Raw genomic sequence first — 20,573 nt, 5'->3', positions numbered from 1 at the left:
AATTTTCCTACATTCGAAGAATATTTGAAAAAATTTTATACAAAAATTAACTGTGGAAATAGTAAAATTTTATAATTAAAATTAGTAGGAATTTTGACTAATTTAAATTAGAGAAATACTTTACACAATTGAATTCTTTTGGAAATTTCTATTATTCTATTGTAATATTATTATAATTATAATAGAATAATTATTCTATTATATTGAATTAAGAAGAATTTTTGAAAATAATTGAAATTTTGCAATGAATTTTATTAAAATTTTTGAAAATAATTGAATTTAATGGCAAATTTTAAAACAATTGACTTTTGCGAAAAAAATTTATGCAAATTCTATTTTAAATAATTGAATCAATGTAAAAATTTGTTTCTTGAAAATAATTGAAAGTTTGTGTAGAATTTTTTAAAAACTTAATTGTTTAATAATTAAATTCTTTCGGGAAATTTTATTAAAATAGAATATTGAAAACCATCAAAGTAAGAAAAATTTTTTTAATATAATTGAAATTTTGTCATGAATTTTATTAAAATTTTTTTTAAATATTTGAATTCTTGTGATAAATACTATATTATTTATGAAAATAATTGAATTTTGCAAATAAATTTTATTAAAATTCCTCAAAATAATTGACTTTTGTCAAATATTATTGTTATTTATTTTTAAAGATAATTGAAATGTTGAGCGCTTTTTTTTAGATTTTTTGAAAATAATTGAATTTCGTCGAAGAATTTAATTAATTTTTAAAATAATTGAATTCTTCTGATGAATATTGTTATTTATGAAAATAATTGTATTTTTCAACGAATCCGGAATATTATTGAATTTCGGCGAAGAATTTTTATATTTATAAAGATAATTGAAATATTGACGAGAATTCAACTTTCAAAACATCAAGGAAATAAATCTCATTTTTAAGAATTTTAATTTTTCAAGGTTTTGTCATGAAATTCAAGGTGTTTTCAAGGAGCAAAAAAAAATTTAAGTATTTTTCAAGGTTTGCAAAGTTTTCAAGGTAGCTGGACACTCTGATATTAATTGTAATCGTGGTTAGTAATAATTTTAATCGTAGTAAGTAGTAATTATAATTTTTGTTAATAGAAATTAGAATTTTATTCGTGGTTAGTAAAAATGTTAATCGTCATTAATAACAATGTTTAATCGTTGTTAGTAATAATTTTAGTGGTTAATAATAATTTCAATTGTGGTTATAGTCAAAATTTTAATTATGGTTTATAATAATTTTAATCGAGGTTAATAATAATCTTAATTGTGATTAATAATAATTTCAATCGTTGTTAGTAATAATTTTAATTGTGTTTCATGATAAATTTAATCGTAGTGAATAATAATCTTAATCGTAGCTAGTAAAAATTTTAATTATGGTAAATAATAATTTTAATCCTTGTTAGTAATAATTTTAATTGCGGTTAATAATAATAATAATTAGAATTTTATTCGTGGTTAGTAATAAATTTTATTCGTGGTTAGTAATAAATTTAATTATGGTTAATAATAAATTTAATTGTGGTTTATAACAATAATTTTATTCTTTTATTCGTGGCTAATAATAATTTTCATTGTGGTCAATATAAAAGAATGCATTTTAAATTTTTATAATGGTTGTTATTTTTTTTAATCGTGATTGTTAATAATAATTTTAATTGCCATCAAAAATTGCATTTTTAATCGTTTTTCCATTATCATTACATTACATAAATACCAATAGCTACATAAATGAAAATGACAATATGTGAAGATTAAAATAATAAGATAGACTTACCGAGAACAATCCACATGACAATAATATTGCCACCAGTGGCCACCATTAGGATTATCGCGTAGACAAGAGACCAGACAAGTTTTTGCCACCATGGAAGGTCAAAGGGTCGTTGTTGATTTGTGTGAAGACAATCCGATAGAGCATCACGAAGTAGCTCACGTTGCAACGATCTATCTAAAGCTTCTTTGAGTACCTGCAAAAGCTCACTGCGGTTTAATCCCATCAATAGCGTTACATTCTGATCTAGTACCAGGGCAGTACAATTATGCAAGTTCACCAAACTAACGCTATTCATATCTAATATTTCTCCAACTAGTGGAACGTTCTTTTTTTCTCTTTTTTCCTTCGTTTCTTTCTTCTTCTCTTAAAGTGAATCACCTTCTTATCTAGCCATTCTTTATTTTCCATTCATATATCATTTTTCGATTATATTCCTTCGATTATAATATTCATTCTCATGCGATGCTCTCTTTCTCTCTTATTTCTGTCAATCACTCAACATTTCTTTATTTCAACAATGGAATAAAATGTATATTTTTCAATTTTTTTTTAAAATGTAATTTTCGTTCCTTTTTTTCAAAACATTTTTCATTCGATTTATAATTTTTTTTGCACTTTATTTTTCATTATTGATTTTAATATGAAACTTTTTGAAGAAACTAAACATTTTCTTTGAATATTAAATTTATATTTTATTCTCTATTTCTTTCTTTAGTTGATTTTTAGATTTTTCTTCTCTTTTCAAGATCTTCTAATATTTTCATCTGTTGTTGTCATTCTGCTTTTAGATTTAATTTGTTTTGTTTATTCTTCGTTGATTTATTCTTGTAACATTTATTTACTTCTTCGTCTTTTAAATTTTATCGTATTTTTAATTTGATCAATTCTTTTTTTCTTGCTGTTATTAATATTAATTTTACTTCTCCTGTTTTTTTTATTAATTTTACTTTTTTTGCTTTTATTTTTATTAATTTTACTTTTTTCTGATTTTATTTTTATTAATTTTACTTTTTTTTGCTTTTATTTTCAATTTGACTTTTTTTGCTTTTATTTTCAATTTTATTTTTCTTGCTTTTATTCTTAAATAAAATATTTTTTACTGTCAATTTATTATTTGATAGTTTATTTATTTCCGTTTCTCTCAATTTTCAATTCGATCGTTTTCAAATATTGTTAATTTTAGTCTTTTTATTTTGCTTACTGCTGTCAATGTTTTGTTTTATCATTTTTTTATCACTTATTTTAAGGTATTTATTTTTTGTCATTTCTTTATTATTTATCATTTATTATTTTTTACACTCATTATTTATCATTTTTTTAACATTTGTTTTACAATTTATTATTTACCATTTACTATTAATTATTTCCAATTATTTTATTGTCAATCGTCTTCTTCATTGTATTTGTGAATTTTCTCTCTTTCTCTTCATTCTGAATTTTTTTTTTCTTTAATTTCTTATCTTTGTCTTTTGTATTTTTTATCTTCGTAATAATTATTTTCCTATATTAATTTATTTTTCGAATTAAAATTATCCCTGCCTCCCTATTTTTTCGCACAATATTTTCTGGCATTCGGTGATTCTTTTTCTCTCTTTGAGGAATTTTTTTTTTTTGGTTTTATTTTGACACTTATGAATTTGAATCGCTTTAGCTTGCTTGTGGTCTCAAATGTTTTGTAAGCATGTGAACTTTCCTGGATGTACATCCGTTCTGCTTTAAAATTCCCGTAGGTGTACTTATGTGGGTCAGAAACATACTCTCGGAACAACGCGTCCACAGCCAATCAGCATAAATTCTGATTAAGCAAAAACGATTTTGACTCGATACACCGCGATCCGCTTTCACATTTATCAAAGCATTTTGAATTTTCTTCACCGCAAAATTTGCTGATATCCATAATTTCTTGATATTTATCGGTAAACTTTTCCCGTTAATTTCTATACACATTTCAAGTTTTTTTTTTTATTTATTTTCACACTTCTAATCTCTTGGAAAAAGTTTTCTACCTTTTACTCTCACATCGTTGTAAACACTTTTTTTTCGCGAAGAAAAATAAAATATCGCACCATCTATTGTAATTAAACGAAATTTTTTCAATAAATTTACTTTATAGTAGCATCTCACAAAACTTTTTCGAAACTATTTAATTTACAAAAAAACAGAATTTTATACACAAAAATGTTTTTCACTTTTCAGATGACTGCTCCTCTCATGAAATCCCTTTTTTCAAATCGCTGAAATTAACGAAGTGAAAACAAAAAAAACTTTTTTTTTGCGCAGAATATGAATATACATAGAGGGGAAAAATAAAATTCGTTAGATTTCGTTTAGAAATTTTTAACAATAGAGTTTTTTGGAAAAAAAAATTTCAAAATGAATGCGATTTTCATGTTCTTCATTTTTTATTTATAAATTTGATTTTTATTAATTTCTTTTATAAATCTGATTGTTATTAATTTATTTATCAATTAATTTATTAATTTATTAGTTACCTTATTTATTAGTTAACTTACTTATTAGTAAATTAACTAATTTAACAATTAACTTACTAATTTATTTATTAGTTAACTTATTACTTTATCAGTCAACTTATTAATTTATTTATAAATTAACCCATTATTTTATTCACCAATGAAATGAATAATTTTTATTTATTAAATTGTATTTTTTTATAAGAAGAGTTTTATTTTTTAATTGTAAAAAAAATTAGCCCGTTGAAAGAATATTGGCAAATGTAACGCGCGTTTTTTGAAAATGAACTTTCAGTTCTATGGGATCTTTTGCCAAGAAGTTCTCCAGAGATACTGGAGTTGAAAAGCGCTTTCATTCAAAGATGCGTGCGCACACGAGCACATTTCACCCCCCTTAGTACCTACCCCCTCACAGCATAAACACACTTATAGTTGAAAGTGTCAGCTGATGGAATAAATACGAGTATACTACGACCAAAAGACCTTTCCGCACGTCAAAACACCACTTCCTTTCTCTATTTGCGCGCCATTGTTTTCAAATAACAATAACATATTATACAAAAACAATAAACTATGCTCAACACATTATTCCATTGCGCTCTCAAACGAATCTAATGAAAATAGACAAATATTATAATTATTTTCCTAAATGGAATTCTTGATTTTTTTATTGTTCAAAAGATAAAACAAAAAAAGAAAAATTTTCAATCTCAAGTTTGACTAGTTATTATAATGAATGTTAAATTTCAATCCCTAAAGACACTCAAAAAATTAAAAATATTACTAAGAAATTTTAATTCATAATTCATGCAAATTTGGCAATTTTCATTTAAATATATATATACTTAAATATTAATTTTTCTTTATTCTCACACCCAGAGAAAAATTTTGTATAAACCAAATATAATTTATTTAAGTGAAATAAAAATAATTTTCTCAAAGCTTACTAAATTATTTATTTGTTTTAAATAAAAACTTTATTTGTCAAAAAAATAAAAAAAAACTTTATTTGAACCAAAAATTTTATTTGAAACAAATAAAAAGTCTATATTTGGCTCTGAGTCAAATATAACTTTTTTGAATTTTTACTGGGTGTATTTATTTGTTTTTTCCTCATTTTAAAATGCTCATAAAAAATATTGAAATAATATCAAAATTATTAATTAATTATTAATTAATACACACTGAGAAAAAAATGTTTGTTAATTTAAAGAAATCAAATACTAAAACTCGTTTTATTTCAATAAAAAGAAATTATTTTCCCAAACAAAAACAGAATTTTTGATTCAAAGAAAATTTCTTTGATTTAAACAACTTTTCTTTTAGTCCAAAAATTTTTTCATTAAATTAAAGGAATTTTAATTAAATTCCTACAAAGAATTTTAATATTAAAATAATTGAATTTCTGCGTAAAAATTAAATTCCTACCAAGAATTTTGTTATAAAAATAATTAAACTTTAGGAAAAATTTTATTAAAATTTTCGACAATAATTGAATTTATCCAAAAGATTTTATAAAGTTTAAAAAAATAATTGAATTCTGGAAAATTTATTAAAATTATATTGAAAATAAATTGTAATTTTGAAAAGTTTATTAAAATTGCTCTGAAAATTGAATTTTTACAAATATTTTTTTAAAATACAGGAATAGAAATTTTATTCAAATTTTGTTTTTTTTAAATAATTAAATTCTTGTATAATTTTAATATTTATTAATGCAATTGATTTCTTGAGAAGAACTTTGTTTTAATTTTTTACAATAATTAAATTTTTGCGAAGATTTTTATGAAAATTCTTAAAAATAATTGCATTCTTCACAAAAATTGTATTAAAATTGTATTTTAAAAATAATTGAATTTTAGTGAAGTATTTTATTAAAATTGCTGAAAATAATTGGAACTGTTATTTCAAAAATTTAAATTAAACAATGTGCTTAAAATACTTGAATTATAATAAGGAATATTATCGAAATTTTTAAAAATAATTTAATTGTAATTCAATTATCTTTATTAAAATAAAATTCTTTAACGAAATTCAATTATTTTCAAAAATTTTCTTCAATTAATGGCTTTTAATATCTACTATTTTAATCAAATTTTCTAAAAGAATTCAATTTTAAATTTTTTTATTAATTTTTACACAAACATTTAATTAAAAACTTTTCAAAATACTAAAAATTTCACAGGAATTTAATTAACAAATGTTTTATAAATTTCTTCGCAATAACTCAATTATTTCCATAAATAATAAAATTATTTTTAGGAATTCAATTATTTTTATAAATAATAAAACACATCGGAGAATTTCAATTATTTTTAATACAACTTTAATCAAATTTCTTGAAAAATTTTATTAAAATACGTCAAAAGAATTTAATTATTTAAAAATTGATTGATAAAATTTTTTATGAGAATCAATGATTTTTAAAAATTTCAATAAAATTCTTGGCAAAATTTCAGGTATTATAAAAAATTTTCAATATCTACTATTTTAAATTTTCTAAAAGAATTCAATTATCAAATTTTTTATTAAAATTTTAAAAACTTATTGAATTCTTTCCAAAAGTTGTATTAAGATTGTATTTTGAAAATAATTGAACTTCTAAAATGAACTTTAATATTTATGAAAGTAATTGAATATTTGCGAAAATTTTTATTAAAATTGAACTGAATATAATTGAATTCTTAGAAAGAATCTTATACAAAATTTTAAAAACTAATTAAATCGTTACGAAGAATTTTATTAAAATTTTTCAAAAGAATAAATAATAATAATTTCAACTCTATTATTAATAATACCTATAATTAGTTAATTATCTAAATTAAAAAAAATCCCTACTTTCGTAGTGGAATATACACTGAATAATATAACTTATACATAACTTTAATTAAAAAAAAAGATTTAAAGCAAAAGTAATAAAAATCACAATGTTAATTTTAAAAAAGTTCCGTTTTCCAATTTATAGGTAGGCAAACTTTAGTTTCGAAATCCAAATAGGTACAGTTCAATTATTTTTTCCAATATTACACATGCAATCTAATTTTAATTTTTTATTTCTCACAGGTATTGTAAAATTTCATTGGAATTTGATTATTTTTTTTCTAAATTAAAGTTACCTCTAAACTATTTATAGAATTCAAACGGAAATCGAAGAGATCGTCAAAAAAAAACAAAATTGTTAAAAAAAAGTTTCATCTCGTCTTCCCTTTATATACAGATAGTTTTGTTTGCAACTCTATCCGCTGTGACGATACTTTATTTTCCTTTTTTTTATTTGACTAATTCTCAGTTTACTTTTAATTATATTTGTTCAACTACTTTTCGTAAATCAATGTTTTCAATATATGAAGCATTTAAATTAAAGCTAATCTATTTATCTGGATAAATTTACAAAGTATACATTTTTAATGAGAGCAGGAAAACATGATGAATAATTATAGAAATAGTCTTTTTTTTAGTTTACAAAATTATTTTTAATCTATAAATTTATTTTTAATATATAAAATTAATCAATTTGTTTATTTATATTGAAAATATTTATATTCAATATTATAAATTTATTTTAAACTTATAAATTTGTTTCTAATAATTTATAAATTTAATTATAATTTAATTTGTTTTTAATTTGTAAAATTAAATTTATAAAATCAAGAGAGACATGAGAATATTTCCGAAATTTTATTTGACACAAGTTTAATTTGATCTAAAATTTATTTGACATAAAATTCATTTGACCTAAAATTTATTTGATATAATTTTCAATTGACATAAAATTTATTTGACATAAAAATACATTTCACATAAAATTCATTTGGCACAAATTTTATTTGACATATAAGTCAAATAGTTGTCAAATTTGTCCAACTACAATTTTCTTGATATAATATCAAATTGTTTTCTTTTAAAATTAACGCCGATATTTTTTTCTCAAATGAAATTTATGTCAAGTGATTTTTACGTCAAATAAAATTTGTACCTAAAGTAATTTTTATGTCACATAAGAATTATGTTAAATGACCTTTAGGTCGAAATGAAAATTATATCCCATGATTTTTAATGTCAAATGTCATTTATTTGAAATGAATTTTGTGGCAAATAAAATTTTTCAATTGAAATTTATGTCAAGTGATTTTTTTTGTTAAATGAATTTTGTCTGAAATGAAATTTATGTTAAATATTTTTATGTGAAATAAGATTTCGAAAATATACATGCGTCCCAAAATTTAATTTATAAAATAACAGCTACCAAAAAAGTCAAAGTTTTCAATTATGAAAAAGTTACGAACAATATAAATTCGCATTCAGAAAAATGAGCAATTAAGTTAAAACATGTTAATTATCTGGAAGTAACGAATTGTAATTAACAAGTTGTAAACAGAGCTAATAAAAATAATCAAGAATTATAAGGTACGAAAGGGATTGGTTCATATTTTTTAATTAGTTTTTTAAAATCACATCAACTTCCAAAGCTCATTAGCGACTGTTGTAGGGATAAACTTCTGTATTTTCTTTTTTCCTTTTTTCCTTTTGTTATTTTTTTTTTTTTTTTGGTAAAACTTCCTGGATGATAAGTTTTTCAAATGGGTTAAAGTTTCGGAAACTAAAAGTTGTTTAGTGCTATATATAGGGACAAAGAAGGGAGAAAACTTTCCACAAAGCAAGTACAAAGTCTTTTCACTTCTCATGTGAAAGCGAAAACTAATCAGCTTTATTTCGCCTAATTATTCGATTGTCTTTATTCAGTTTTGTTATAATAAACATTGTTTTAATGCTTCAAATTTTCATCATATTTCTAAAAGTGCATATTATAGTACAGTATTATACAATATAATGTGTAGTGTATTTTACGATTGTTATATTGTTTTAGTGTTTAATAATTGTAGAATTAAGTGCGCTCTCGTGTTTATTTATGCACGTTATTACTATTCTCTTTGATTCAATCACATAAGTTTACTGGGCAATTAATCTTTGCAATTGATTTTCCAAATTTGTATTTAATATTAATTTTGTGTTTACATTATAGGTGAATTTGTCTTAATTATAGTTTTATTAACAGTTGTAAATATTTTATATTTTTTAAATATTTAAAATATGTTTTTATTTATAGTATATTTATAAAATATTTTTTAATTTAATATTTATGAAATATTTTTTAATTTTATACTTATAAAATATTTATTTAATTTAATAATTACAACATATTTTCTAATTTTATATCTATAAAATAATTAATAAACTTCAGAAAGTTTCAAATTAAGAATTTTAGAAAATAAATTGAATTTTTTAGAAAAAATATTTAAATATTTAAAATATTTTATATTTTTAAATTCTTCTCATGTAGATCTAGATAATTAATTCGATTTTAAATGTTTGAGAAATTCGGTTATTTTTTATTATTAAAAATAATGTATTTATAGAAGAATATTTGTTAAAAACACCAAAAAAATTTGAATTTTGGAAAATTTACAAATGATTGATGCAGGAATTCAATTATTTTTAAAAGTATTACTATTAAAATTCTTTGCAGAAATTCAATTATGTCTAAAAAATTTTTTAAATTCTCTTTTTTAAATTTTTAAAATATTTTAAATTTCAATTATTTTCATTAAAATAAAATTCTTCAACGAAATTCAATTATTTTCAAAAATTTTCTTCAATTAATGACTTTCAATATCTACTATTTTAATAAAATTTTCCAAAAGAATTCAATTATTTTTATAAATAATAAAACTCATCGGAGAATTTAAATTATTTTTAATACAATTTTAATCAAATTTCTTGAGAAATGTAATTATTCTTAAACATTTTATTAAAATACGTCAAAAGAATTCAATTATTTAAAAATTTATTGATAAAATTTTTTATGAGAATCAATTATTTTCAAAAATTTTGATAAAATTCGTGGCAAAACTCCAGTTAATATAAAAAATTTTCAACAATTCAATGATTTTCAATATCTATTATTTTAATAAAATTTTCCAAAAGAATTGAATTATTTAAAAAAAATTTCGATAAAATTCTACGCAAACGCATTTAATTACTTTTCAAAATAATAAAAAATTCAAAGAAATTTATTTAACAAATTTTTTATAAACTTCTTCGCAATGATTCAATTATTTTCATAAATAATTTTTATAAATAATAAAACTCATCGTAGAATGTCTATTATTTTTAATACATTTTTAATCAGATTTTTGAAAAATTTTATTATTTTTTGAAATTTTATTAAAATAAGTCAAAAGAATTCAATTATTTAAAAATTTGTTGTTAAAATTCTTTATAAAGATTCAATTATTATAAAAAATTTTTAATATTTTCCCAATGAATTGAATTATTTTTAAAAAAAATGTTGATACAATTCTACGCAAACATTCAACTATTTTCCAAAATAATAAAAATTTCACTGGAATTTATTTATTTACAAACATTTTAAAAAAATTTCTCCCATAATTAAATTATTTTCATATTTAATTAAATTCTTTTTGGGAATTCAATTATTTTTAATATACAATTTTAATCAAATTCCTCGAAAAATTTTCTAAAAATTCGTCAAAAGAATTCAGTTATTTAAAAATTTGTTGATAAAATTCTTTATGTGAATAAAGAATTTTCAATTCTTTATTATGAACACAGGAAAAAAAAAGTCTGACTCCGTTTACACCTTAAATTCAGCCCATGTATTTCACATAAGTCTGTCCTTGTTTAACGGGGCTGACTCCGTTTACACCTTAAATTCAGCCTCGAAAACAGGCTAAAAGTAAAACTTTTTTTTTAGTGTGAATGTTTCAACTTTAAGAAACATTCAATTATTCAATAAATTATTTATTTTTGTATTTAAATAATTGAATTCTCTTTATAATTTTCTAATAAAAAATGTTTTAAAAATGAATTTCAGTGAAAATTTTAAATAATGATAATTATTATTTAACTAAATATTAAATAAGTACATAAAATAAAATTAAGCATTAAATAAATATATTTTTTAAATATATTCTTTATATTTATACAGCGAAATATTCGTCTATATAATTAAAACCAGCATATTCTATATTTATATTAATATGCATTTTGGGCACAATTTGAGTCGAAAGATAATTTTGATGCTCGATTTTCCTTCTCTTGAATATCAGAATTTTCCCCCTATTTTCACTTGCAAATTTCTTATCTTTGTTACATCGTAAATCGATAAATTCTATATATTATTAACGTAAAGGGAGCTATGATAGTAATTCCACGATTTCTACACGGAAAATATTCATAAATGTGAATATAATAATTCGCAATTTATAAAAAGAATTTATCTAAATGAGATTCTCCTTTATTAAAGTATTTTAAAGCTTTATATTTATAGTTTATTTTTTTTTTTTTAGTATTTTTATTTTTTTCAAAGAGATTTTCTTTAATCCACCTGAAAGTGATTAGCAAAAACATTTTTTCTTTTTAGATAATGTCAAACTGTCATTCTCGTGGCATCTCAAGAGTCGTTGATGGGGAAAAATAGAATGGTCCACAGTTGCCTCAATTCTCCTCATTACTCGATCTAATAAAATGTCAACGGCTCTCGCAATATTTTGTCCCGTTGCTGCACTAGTTTCTATATAAACCAATCTGAAATTTATTGATACAATATTTTTTATTTCTATAATATTTTTTATCTATATTTATCCTTTTTTTTATTATGTATATTTTTATATTAATATAAAGTGATTTTAATTTTATAATTTTATATTATATTTATATTTTCATGTTATATCAATTTTATGATATTTATTTTTAATTAATTTTTATTTTTATATTTGCTTTTAAATTGTTTCCAAAATACTGGCGCAATAATCAATTGTTAATGAAATCGAGAAAATAAATTCTAATTCCAATCATGGTTATTCTGTTAATAATGTTAATTAACACTGGATACTGACGTACCCATATTTCGATGCCAATTCTCGTGCTTTGTATTCACTGATAACTCGCCTGTCCTCCAAATCAGATTTATTCCCACAAAGTATTACATCTGGACTTTCACAGTATGCATTATTCTACATTAAAAAATAAAAAGTCCCTCAATTTACATATAGTGACAAAACTAAAAAAATTCATAAATATGAAACTACATTTTTAATCCTAAAAGCACTTTGCAAAGTAACTTTTTTTTCTATTTCGTTTTTATAAGAAAAAAAACAAAAAAGAAGAAGAAGAAGAAGAAGAAGAAGTAGAAGTAGAAGAAGAAATTTAAAGAACATTAAAATTCGTACTAAATTACTATTTGTAAAATTTAATTTTCTCTAATTCCCTCATTTATCAACAAGCTAAAAAAACCTACATTCAAAATTAATTCTCCCATAATAAATTTGTTAAATCTATCATCTGAAAATTCGCACTTGGCATTCTATCATTCTGTCAATTTTCTGATAACATGATATATCACCACAAACATTAAAGAGTACATAAAATGAAAAATGAAGGTAGAGAAAAAATTATATATTTAATAGAGCACACACTAATAATTTTCCTATATGGAAAAAATTATTCCTCACTGTGCAGTTAACTTATCTGATTTTAATTTTACACTATCAAGTACCTTTATAATATTCTGGCAATAAAATAAAAATAAAATTCAGTTTTTATAGAAAAAAAATAATCCTTTAATACGTATAATAAATTAACTTTGTACCCTCAGTTGATCCAACCAATTTCGCACGTCTAAAAATGACTGCTCATTTGTCAGATCAAATAAAAGGAAGAACCCCATCGAATCTCGGTAAAAGGCTGTTGTTAAACTTCGAAACCTGCATAAAATAATATAATACTTAAGGCAAAACATATTTTACTATTTCTATTTTTATTATTATTATTAGTATTATTATCTTATTGTAATTATTATTTTTATTATTATTTTAAATATTTATTATTTATTTATTTATTATACATAGTCAGGGTTGCCACGCTTTTGCTCATTTCAAATTCCCTGACTTTTCCAGGTTTTCAAGGTAAAAAAAACCTATTTCTATATTTGAGAATTTCTTTAATTATTAAATTATTCGGAAAACATAAATATAACTTCATTTTTAAATAAATATTTAATCATGATTATTTTTTCATAGAAATTAAGATTATCAAAAATTTGAAATTAAATATCATATAAGAATATTATTATAAAACATGAAGCTTTATGTTTTATATTAATTTAAATACCCATAAAATTTTTCACAACAAATTTAATTATTTACAAAATTTTTAATAAAATTCTTCGCAAGAATTCAATTAATTTTACAAGTAATATTTTCAAAATCTAATATTATAATAAAATTTCTCAAAAGAATTCAATTGGAAAAAAATGTAATAAAATTCGTTGCAAGAATTCAATTATTTTCATAAATAATAAAATACTTTACAGAATTTCAATTATTTAAAAGAAATGTAATAAAATTCGTTGCAAGAATTAAATTATTTTCATAAAGAACAAAATATTCTTCATACGATTTGAATTATTTAAAAAAATGCAATAAAAATTCGTTGCGAGAATTCAATTATTTTTCTAAATAATAAAATTCTTCACAGAGGATTTCAATTATTTTTATTAAAAATTCTCCAAACGAAATCAATTATTTTTTACAATTTTTGCAAAAGTTCATTGAGAATTTTCAAATCCATTTGTTTACAATTCAATTTAACGAAATTTCAATTATTCGGAAATTCTTCAATTAATTATTTTGAAATTAGTTTTGAAAATAAAAACTTGAAACAATTTAAAAAAAAACATGCAATTAAACTTTTTCAAAAAAAATTAATTCTACAGAATTATTAGTTAAAAATATGAAAAATTCAAATTTTCAAAGATTTTAATTTCAAACCTTTTTAAAATTCAATTATTTCTAAAAATTCACGCTATAATGCTTTTAATATTTAATTATTATCTAAAATTTTCACTGAAATTCATTTTTAAATAAATCTTTTTTAGAAAATTCTAAGAGAATTCAATTAATTAAATACAAAAATAAATAATTTATTCTTAATCTTAATTAATCTTAATCTTAATTAATTGAATTATCTTGACAAATTTTAATACAATTTTGAAGAATAATTTAATTTTTCGAAAAATTCGTTCAAAAATAAATTAAATAATTGAATGTTGCTAAAGAATTTTTTAAGAGTTTTTAAATATAATCTAATGCCTGCGTGAAATTTTTATTATTTATGAAAATAATTAAATGTTTGCGTAGAATTTTATTAAAATTATTTTGAAAAAAATGGAATTGTTACAAAGAATTTTATGAAAATTTTTGAAAATAATTTAATTCTTTCAAAAAATTAAATTAAAAATGTATTGAAAATAATACTTAAATTCTAGTAAATAAACTGTAGCAAAGATTTTTAAAATATTTCATTCCCTGTAAAAAATGTTATTATTTATGAAAATAATGTTTAATTAATTGAATTTTTGTTAAATTTTTATTTAGCTATGAAAATAATTAAATATAGTAAGTAGATTTTAAAAATCATTGAATTGAGGAAAGTTTTCGAAAATAATTGAAATTTTGCCAAGAATTTTATTAACATTTTTGAGAATAATTTAATTTCTGCGAAGAATTTTACTACTTTTGAAAATAATTGAATTTATGCGATCATTTGTAATTGCTTCAAAATTCAATTTAATTTAGTGTTTTTAACTAAAATTCTTCCGTAAATAAATTATTTTTAATAATCAATTAAATATATTTAAAAAAAATTAACTAATTTCTGAAGAATTTGAATTATCAAATTTTTAATATTTTATTATATTTATTTTTTAAATATTTATTATTCTGAAATATCGTGAGATATAAATGTAATAAACAGAATTAATTAAAAAAATTTAATTTGTCTATTACTTATTATATATACAAAAGGCCATTTAAACAATGGAAGAATAATGGGAAAATTTTCCCTCAAAATAGAGAACAATACAATTTTTCATGTTGTTCTGTTTCTTTAATTAAAAGGGTAAAAGAGAAAAAATGATTTTAACTCTGGATTTATACAATTTTAATGTAAATCACAAAAGTAAAAACCATTTAAAAAGTGATTAACATTCTAAAAACTGCACTAAGCAGGAAAAAAATGAGATTTATTTCCAGTTTCTGTAATAATAAAAACTTGCGTGTATTAATTTGTTAAAAAGAATAAAAATAATAATGATAATAAAACAATTTTTTATTTGAACTGAATATAATATTTGTGACAAATAAACAATTTTATTTATAGTATTAATATATGAAAAATGTACGCATATAAAAGTAAAAAAAAATAAAATAAATTTTTTTGCATTTTTTTATAATCACTTCTGCATTTTAATGAAATATCCTTTTTTTTATTTATGTCATTTTTTTGTTTATTTGCAAAAAAAAAAAAATACAGCCGGAGGTGTAATAATTTAATTATTTTCTGTATTTTTCAATGAAAAATTTGTTGAAATAAGCTAAAAATTTACGTCCAATATTGTATTAATAATTAATATTTCATACGCATACATTTGACATAATTTGTTTATATTATTTAATGACATATTCATGGAAGAATATTCAGTAAATATCATGTACTGCGTGTATATGTGGGTTATCTAATATTTGTTTTATTCTGAATTTTATATTTATTTATTAATTAATAGACACTTTGTAATATCATAATTGTATGCAAATAATACCGTTCTTGGCCAGCTGTGTCCCAAAATTGCAAATGTACTCGATGCTGAATTCCATTTGCTGACATGTATGTCTATATTAAAATGAAAAATTTTACGAATATAGAAATTCAATGCGAAAACAATATTTATAAATTGCCAATAAATAATTTGTTGTGAAATTTTACTAAGTAATGAAAATTAATTTTGTTTCATTTCATACAAATTAATATATTGATTATTAAATATATATATTCATTTCAAAACTCTCCACTCTTGCCATTTACTAATTAAATTGTTCATATTTATAATTTTATACAAAAATTTTTATTAACTTAAAATATATGGGTAATTCTTCTGAAAATAGACATTTTTGAAGTCTTGATTAATTTCATAAAATCTACAATTTAATAATTATTAACCATTTTCATAGAAGCAAAATTTTTAAAGTTTTATAGTAAAAATTTAGCATTTACTTATCATTTAAAAAATTATTTCCATAATTTCAATTCAATTATTATTTTCTAGGATTTTTAACTAAAATTCATTTTTAAATCAATTTTTATTAAAAAATTCTATGAGAATTCAATTATTTAAATACAAAAATAAATAATTTATTCAATAATTAAATGTTTCAGAAAATTGAATTCTCAAAAAGAATTTTATCAACAAATTTCAAAATAATTGAATTCCTTTGTCAAATTTTAATAAAACTTTAAAGAATAATTACATTTTTCGAGAAATTCAATTAAAATTGTACTAAAAATAATTCAAATTCCGCAATGAGTTAAAGCAGAATTTCAATTATTTTTAATTTTTGTTTTCAGTTTTTTTTTCAATTATTTATAAATGATAAAATCATTTATGAAAATAATCGATTTCCTCAAAAGAATTTTATTATTTATGCAAATAATTGAATCCCTGTAAAAGTTTTTATTATTAACAAAAATAATTGATTTACTGTAAAAATTTTTATTATTTATGTAAATAATTGAATTTATTTTAAAAATATGTAAATAATTGAATTCCCGTAAAATTGTTATTATTTATTAAAATAATTAAATGCTTGCGTAGAATTGTATCAAAATTTTTATTAAATAATTGAATTCTTTTGGACAATTTTATTAAAATAGTAGATATTGAAAATCATTGAATTGAGGAAAGTTTTTGAAAATAATTGAAATTTTGTTAAAATTTTTGAAAATAGTTTAGGTTTTGAGGAGAATTTTATTATTTTATTATTTATAAAGATAATTGAAATTTTCACGAGAATATTTTTAAATTTTTTAACATAATTGAATTATAACGAAGAATTTTATTACTTTTGAAAATAATTGAATTTATGCAATCATTTGTAATTTCTCTGAAATTCAAATATTTTTAGTGTTTTTAACAAAAAAAAACACAAAAATTCAGAATTTTCTTATAAATTCTAAAAATTTAATTTTTTTCACTACTTTTAATAAAAATCTTCTGCAAAGAAGAAAAAACTTTAATATTTTTAACAATTAATTTTAAGCAAATTTAATTCTTATTCTTAAGTATATAAAATAAAGTAGGTAGTTTCAATAGAAAAAACCATATAATTGAAAAAAATAAAATAAATTAAAAAATCAAAGTTCAAAAGTACCACTTTCAGAAAAATCACCAATGTTTTTTTTTCAAATTAAAAATCAACTTCAATTTATATTAAAAATTTAGAATATTTTCGAAAAAAATAAATAAAAAATTCAACTAATAAAATCCACATATAATATTAAAATAATCACCATTCGTTTTTCTCTAAAATCAATTCCCACTGTTGAAACAAATCGTGAATGAAAAACTCCATCTGTATACTGATAAAGAAAACTCGTTTTACCAACTCCTGAATCTCCAAGAGCAAGAAACTTCAATAAATAATCGTAATCCATGTTTCCGCAATACGAAACTTAACAAAAATGGGCACAATGGTGATAAAAATGTACGTGAGTCAAATAATAATAACATACACCACTTGAATACACAGATTACACGACAACAATAGAAAAAAAAATAATAAATAAATATTCTCAATATTAATAAATAAAATAAAAAATAAATATAATATACCAAATCTAAAAAATATGAAAAACTAAAAAACAAAAATTAAACAACTATTAAACAAAAATTTAAAAAAGAAATTATTAAAAAAAAATATAAACTAGATATTAAAGAAAATTCAAGGAGGCATGAATTATTAAAGAAAAATAATTAAAATTCTACTTTCTATGTCTTTAACACCTGTTGCTTACGTTCACAGTTTTCATTTATACATTAATTAACATATTTGAGTGAAAACACTTTCTGGACAATTAATAACAATTAATATTTACTCAAAATTAATAAAACATTATCTAAGTGTAGGTATAATTGAACAATTTTTGAAATTTGTCTTTTAATTTTAATTTTGACGAAATTTTTCTCTTATGAAAAAAAAAACTTGATCCGCACGTTACACAAACAATAGCAATTATAATATTTATCAGCGTTGAAAGTAAATGTTTTACACACGTGAATGTTATCAGAAACGCAAATGATTGGTTAATTAAAAATTCAATTATTACAATTGTGGCGCGAGTATTTGAACGTGAGCAATGCTACCACAGCAAACATCAATGATCATAAATGGACAAAAAATATTTTCACTCATGTTGGTAGAAATTGCAGTAAACATCAGCTGGAAACATTTAAAATTACTTCATATGCTTCACATGTAAAATTTACATTTTTAAAAATAATTATGTTCATATTTTGATTAGTTTGACATTTTAACGAAAAGAAAAACATTTTCGAAAAGTAAATTAAAGTAAAATTACAACAACAATGGATGTAAATGTAAATGTAGAATATTGGTAATTTATAAGTTTTTGTGTTATTTCAAAAATCTGGTGTATCATAACCTATACGAGAGTGATATATAAATATGTTATTGTAGTGATTATGGTTAGATATGTTATAATAATTGAATGTTTCATTAACAATTTGTTTCAGTATTGTGTGTGGATATGAGAAAGAATTTTTGGATATGACAAAGGCAATTAAATCATTTGTACCGGATGCAGTCGTCACTGGTAATGATGGAAAAGAAGGTAATTCAATTACTATATTGTAAGTGTCCTTTTTTTATAAATTATTGTTTACTTATTTATTTGAAATTATAAAGCCCAGTTTAAAAAAAAAATAGTTATAAAAAATAAAAATTAAAAAAAATTTCCGTTTTTTAAATTGAACGATTGTGCAATATTAACAAAGGCATAAAAATTTTAGAGAATTACTTAACAAAGAATTAAATTTGTTTAATTAAAAACCCACGCAGTACATTATTTTCAATACTGAAAAAATTTTCTTTGATTCAAATATTCGATTAATGAAAATAAATGTTGTTAAATAAAAAGTTAATTAACTTAAAGGTGGGAATAAATATTTAGTTAGTAATAGACAAGTAATCGTTTATTTGAATCAAATAAAAAATTTTTTCGTCTAAATATTTCCATAAGATTTTTATTACAAATTGCGGAATGTTAGTGTTAACCGCATGTGACTATTGTCACCCAATTTTCTCCTAAAATATTAAATTCGTAAATTAAACTCGATTTTTATAAAAAATAATCTAAAATATGATAAGAAAGGGCAGTGAGGTATAAAAGTTTTAATATTTTCAAAATGAATCATTTTGAAACACTTTAAAATCATTATATTTGTGTCGGTCACTTCTAACCTCACTTTTTCTTTCACCAACTTCAAACTGTTTTATTATAACTAATTTTAAAAATATTAAAACTTTTTTAACATCACAGCTCTTCTTCATCATATTTTAGATCATTTTACAAAATTTAAGCTCAAATCATTTAACACATTAGGAGAAAAGTTGCCGAAAAAATTTAACAGCAATTGTCTGTTAGATCTCCAATGTCAATTTTTCAACAATTTTAAATAAATGAAATTTAAAAATAAAAAACAAATTGAGCCGATATTTTGTGAGGAAATCTAAAATATGATGAGGAAAGGCAGTGAGGTGCAAAAGTTTTAAAATTAATTATAAAACACTTTAAAATTATCAGTTGAGACGGTCACTCAAAGCAATTTCAAAGTGTTTTATAATAATTAATTTAAAAATTAGTTAAAATTTTCCACATCACCACCCTTGTTGATTATATTTTAAACTTCCTTAAAAAATATAAGCTCAATTTATTTATTTTTCAACCATTTTTTTTTTCTTAAAATAAAAATATAAATATTTTTTGAAGAAAATGGTTGAAAAATTAAATCAAACAGTCATGAAAAAATTATCATTGGAAATAAGACACATGCTGGTTATGTTAATTTATGAAAAATGTTCGCACATGATACGAAAAGTGTAAATAGAAAAAAACTTGTTTATGTTTCAGGCGCCTTTGAAGTATCAATTAACGAACAATTAGTGCATTCTAAACTTCAGACATTAGCCTTCCCGGATCATAGTAACGTGGGTGAAATTGTGAGAGAAGTATCTGAAGGCAATCCAGTTAGAAAAGTTGATAAGCAACAACCAATTGAATGCTCAATACAGTAGTAATTTTATCATAATTATAAAATTTACTTTTTATTCTCCATATAGACAATTTTATCAAAGAAACAACGACTCAAATTGTTTACATCTTAAAAT

General features: G+C 20.7%; 3 protein-coding genes across 8 annotated transcripts in view; 1 reads left to right on the top strand and 2 right to left on the bottom strand.

Moving 5' to 3' along the window:
- The window catches only part of LOC122510379 (tachykinin-like peptides receptor 86C), a gene marked incomplete at its 3' end in the record, with an annotated part of 114,050 nt that extends 111,692 nt beyond the window's left edge, over positions 1–2,358 (bottom strand). For both annotated transcript variants that reach the window (XM_043624995.1, XM_043625003.1), the window contains 1 exon segment: positions 1,781–2,358. In XM_043624995.1, coding sequence (XP_043480930.1) covers positions 1,781–2,075 — 295 coding nt within the window.
- Positions 2,359–11,327: 8,969 nt separating this feature from the next.
- On the bottom strand, positions 11,328–18,489 carry LOC122510402 (ras-related protein Rab-27A). 5 transcript variants are annotated; one of them, XM_043625022.1, is made up of 6 exons: positions 18,181–18,317; positions 17,677–17,837; positions 15,932–16,002; positions 12,923–13,037; positions 12,175–12,287; positions 11,328–11,859 (listed from the first exon to the last, which is right to left on the bottom strand). In XM_043625022.1, the coding sequence occupies exons 2-6, from the start codon at positions 17,818–17,820 to the stop codon at positions 11,670–11,672; spliced, it is 633 nt and encodes a 210-aa protein (XP_043480957.1). In that variant the 5' UTR covers positions 17,821–17,837; positions 18,181–18,317; the 3' UTR covers positions 11,328–11,669. The 5 variants fall into 5 exon arrangements, with proteins under 5 accessions (XP_043480957.1, XP_043480984.1, XP_043480976.1 ...); XM_043625049.1 differs by having other exon boundaries at positions 18,262–18,286; XM_043625041.1 differs by having other exon boundaries at positions 18,152–18,275.
- A 125-nt stretch (positions 18,490–18,614) lies between these two features.
- Positions 18,615–20,491, top strand: LOC122510428 (migration and invasion enhancer 1). The gene is made up of 3 exons (XM_043625068.1): positions 18,615–18,780; positions 18,920–19,017; positions 20,317–20,491. Exons 1-3 carry the CDS (start codon positions 18,752–18,754, stop codon positions 20,478–20,480), a joined length of 291 nt encoding a protein of 96 aa, XP_043481003.1. The 5' UTR covers positions 18,615–18,751; the 3' UTR covers positions 20,481–20,491.
- The last annotated feature ends 82 nt before the right edge of the window (positions 20,492–20,573 follow it).

Source organism: Leptopilina heterotoma, unplaced genomic scaffold (assembly GCF_015476425.1).
Source record: "Leptopilina heterotoma isolate Lh14 unplaced genomic scaffold, ASM1547642v1 Lhet_120, whole genome shotgun sequence".
In the NCBI taxonomy this organism is placed as follows: domain Eukaryota; kingdom Metazoa; phylum Arthropoda; class Insecta; order Hymenoptera; family Figitidae; genus Leptopilina; species Leptopilina heterotoma.
Note: the sequence above shows the minus strand (reverse complement) of the source record. Positions and strands in the feature narration are given on the sequence as shown.

What these genes read in the sequence shown, in the direction of transcription:
- LOC122510402 (XM_043625022.1), bottom strand. Translation starts at nt 17,820, where the DNA reads ATGGATTACGATTATTTATTGAAGTTTCTTGCTCTTGGAGATTCAGGA. An exon ending in GACACAGCTGGCCAAGAACG is followed by an intron (nt 13,038 to 15,931) that starts GTATTATTTGCA and finishes TATTTTATGCAG; the next exon opens with GTTTCGAAGTTTAACAACAG. An exon ending in ATTGGTTGGATCAACTGAGG is followed by an intron (nt 12,288 to 12,922) that starts GTACAAAGTTAA and finishes TTTTTAATGTAG; the next exon opens with AATAATGCATACTGTGAAAG.
- LOC122510428 (XM_043625068.1), top strand. Translation starts at nt 18,752, where the DNA reads ATGGATGTAAATGTAAATGTAGAATATTG. An exon ending in AATGTAAATGTAGAATATTG is followed by an intron (nt 18,781 to 18,919) that starts GTAATTTATAAG and finishes AATTTGTTTCAG; the next exon opens with TATTGTGTGTGGATATGAGA. An exon ending in TGGTAATGATGGAAAAGAAG is followed by an intron (nt 19,018 to 20,316) that starts GTAATTCAATTA and finishes TTTATGTTTCAG; the next exon opens with GCGCCTTTGAAGTATCAATT.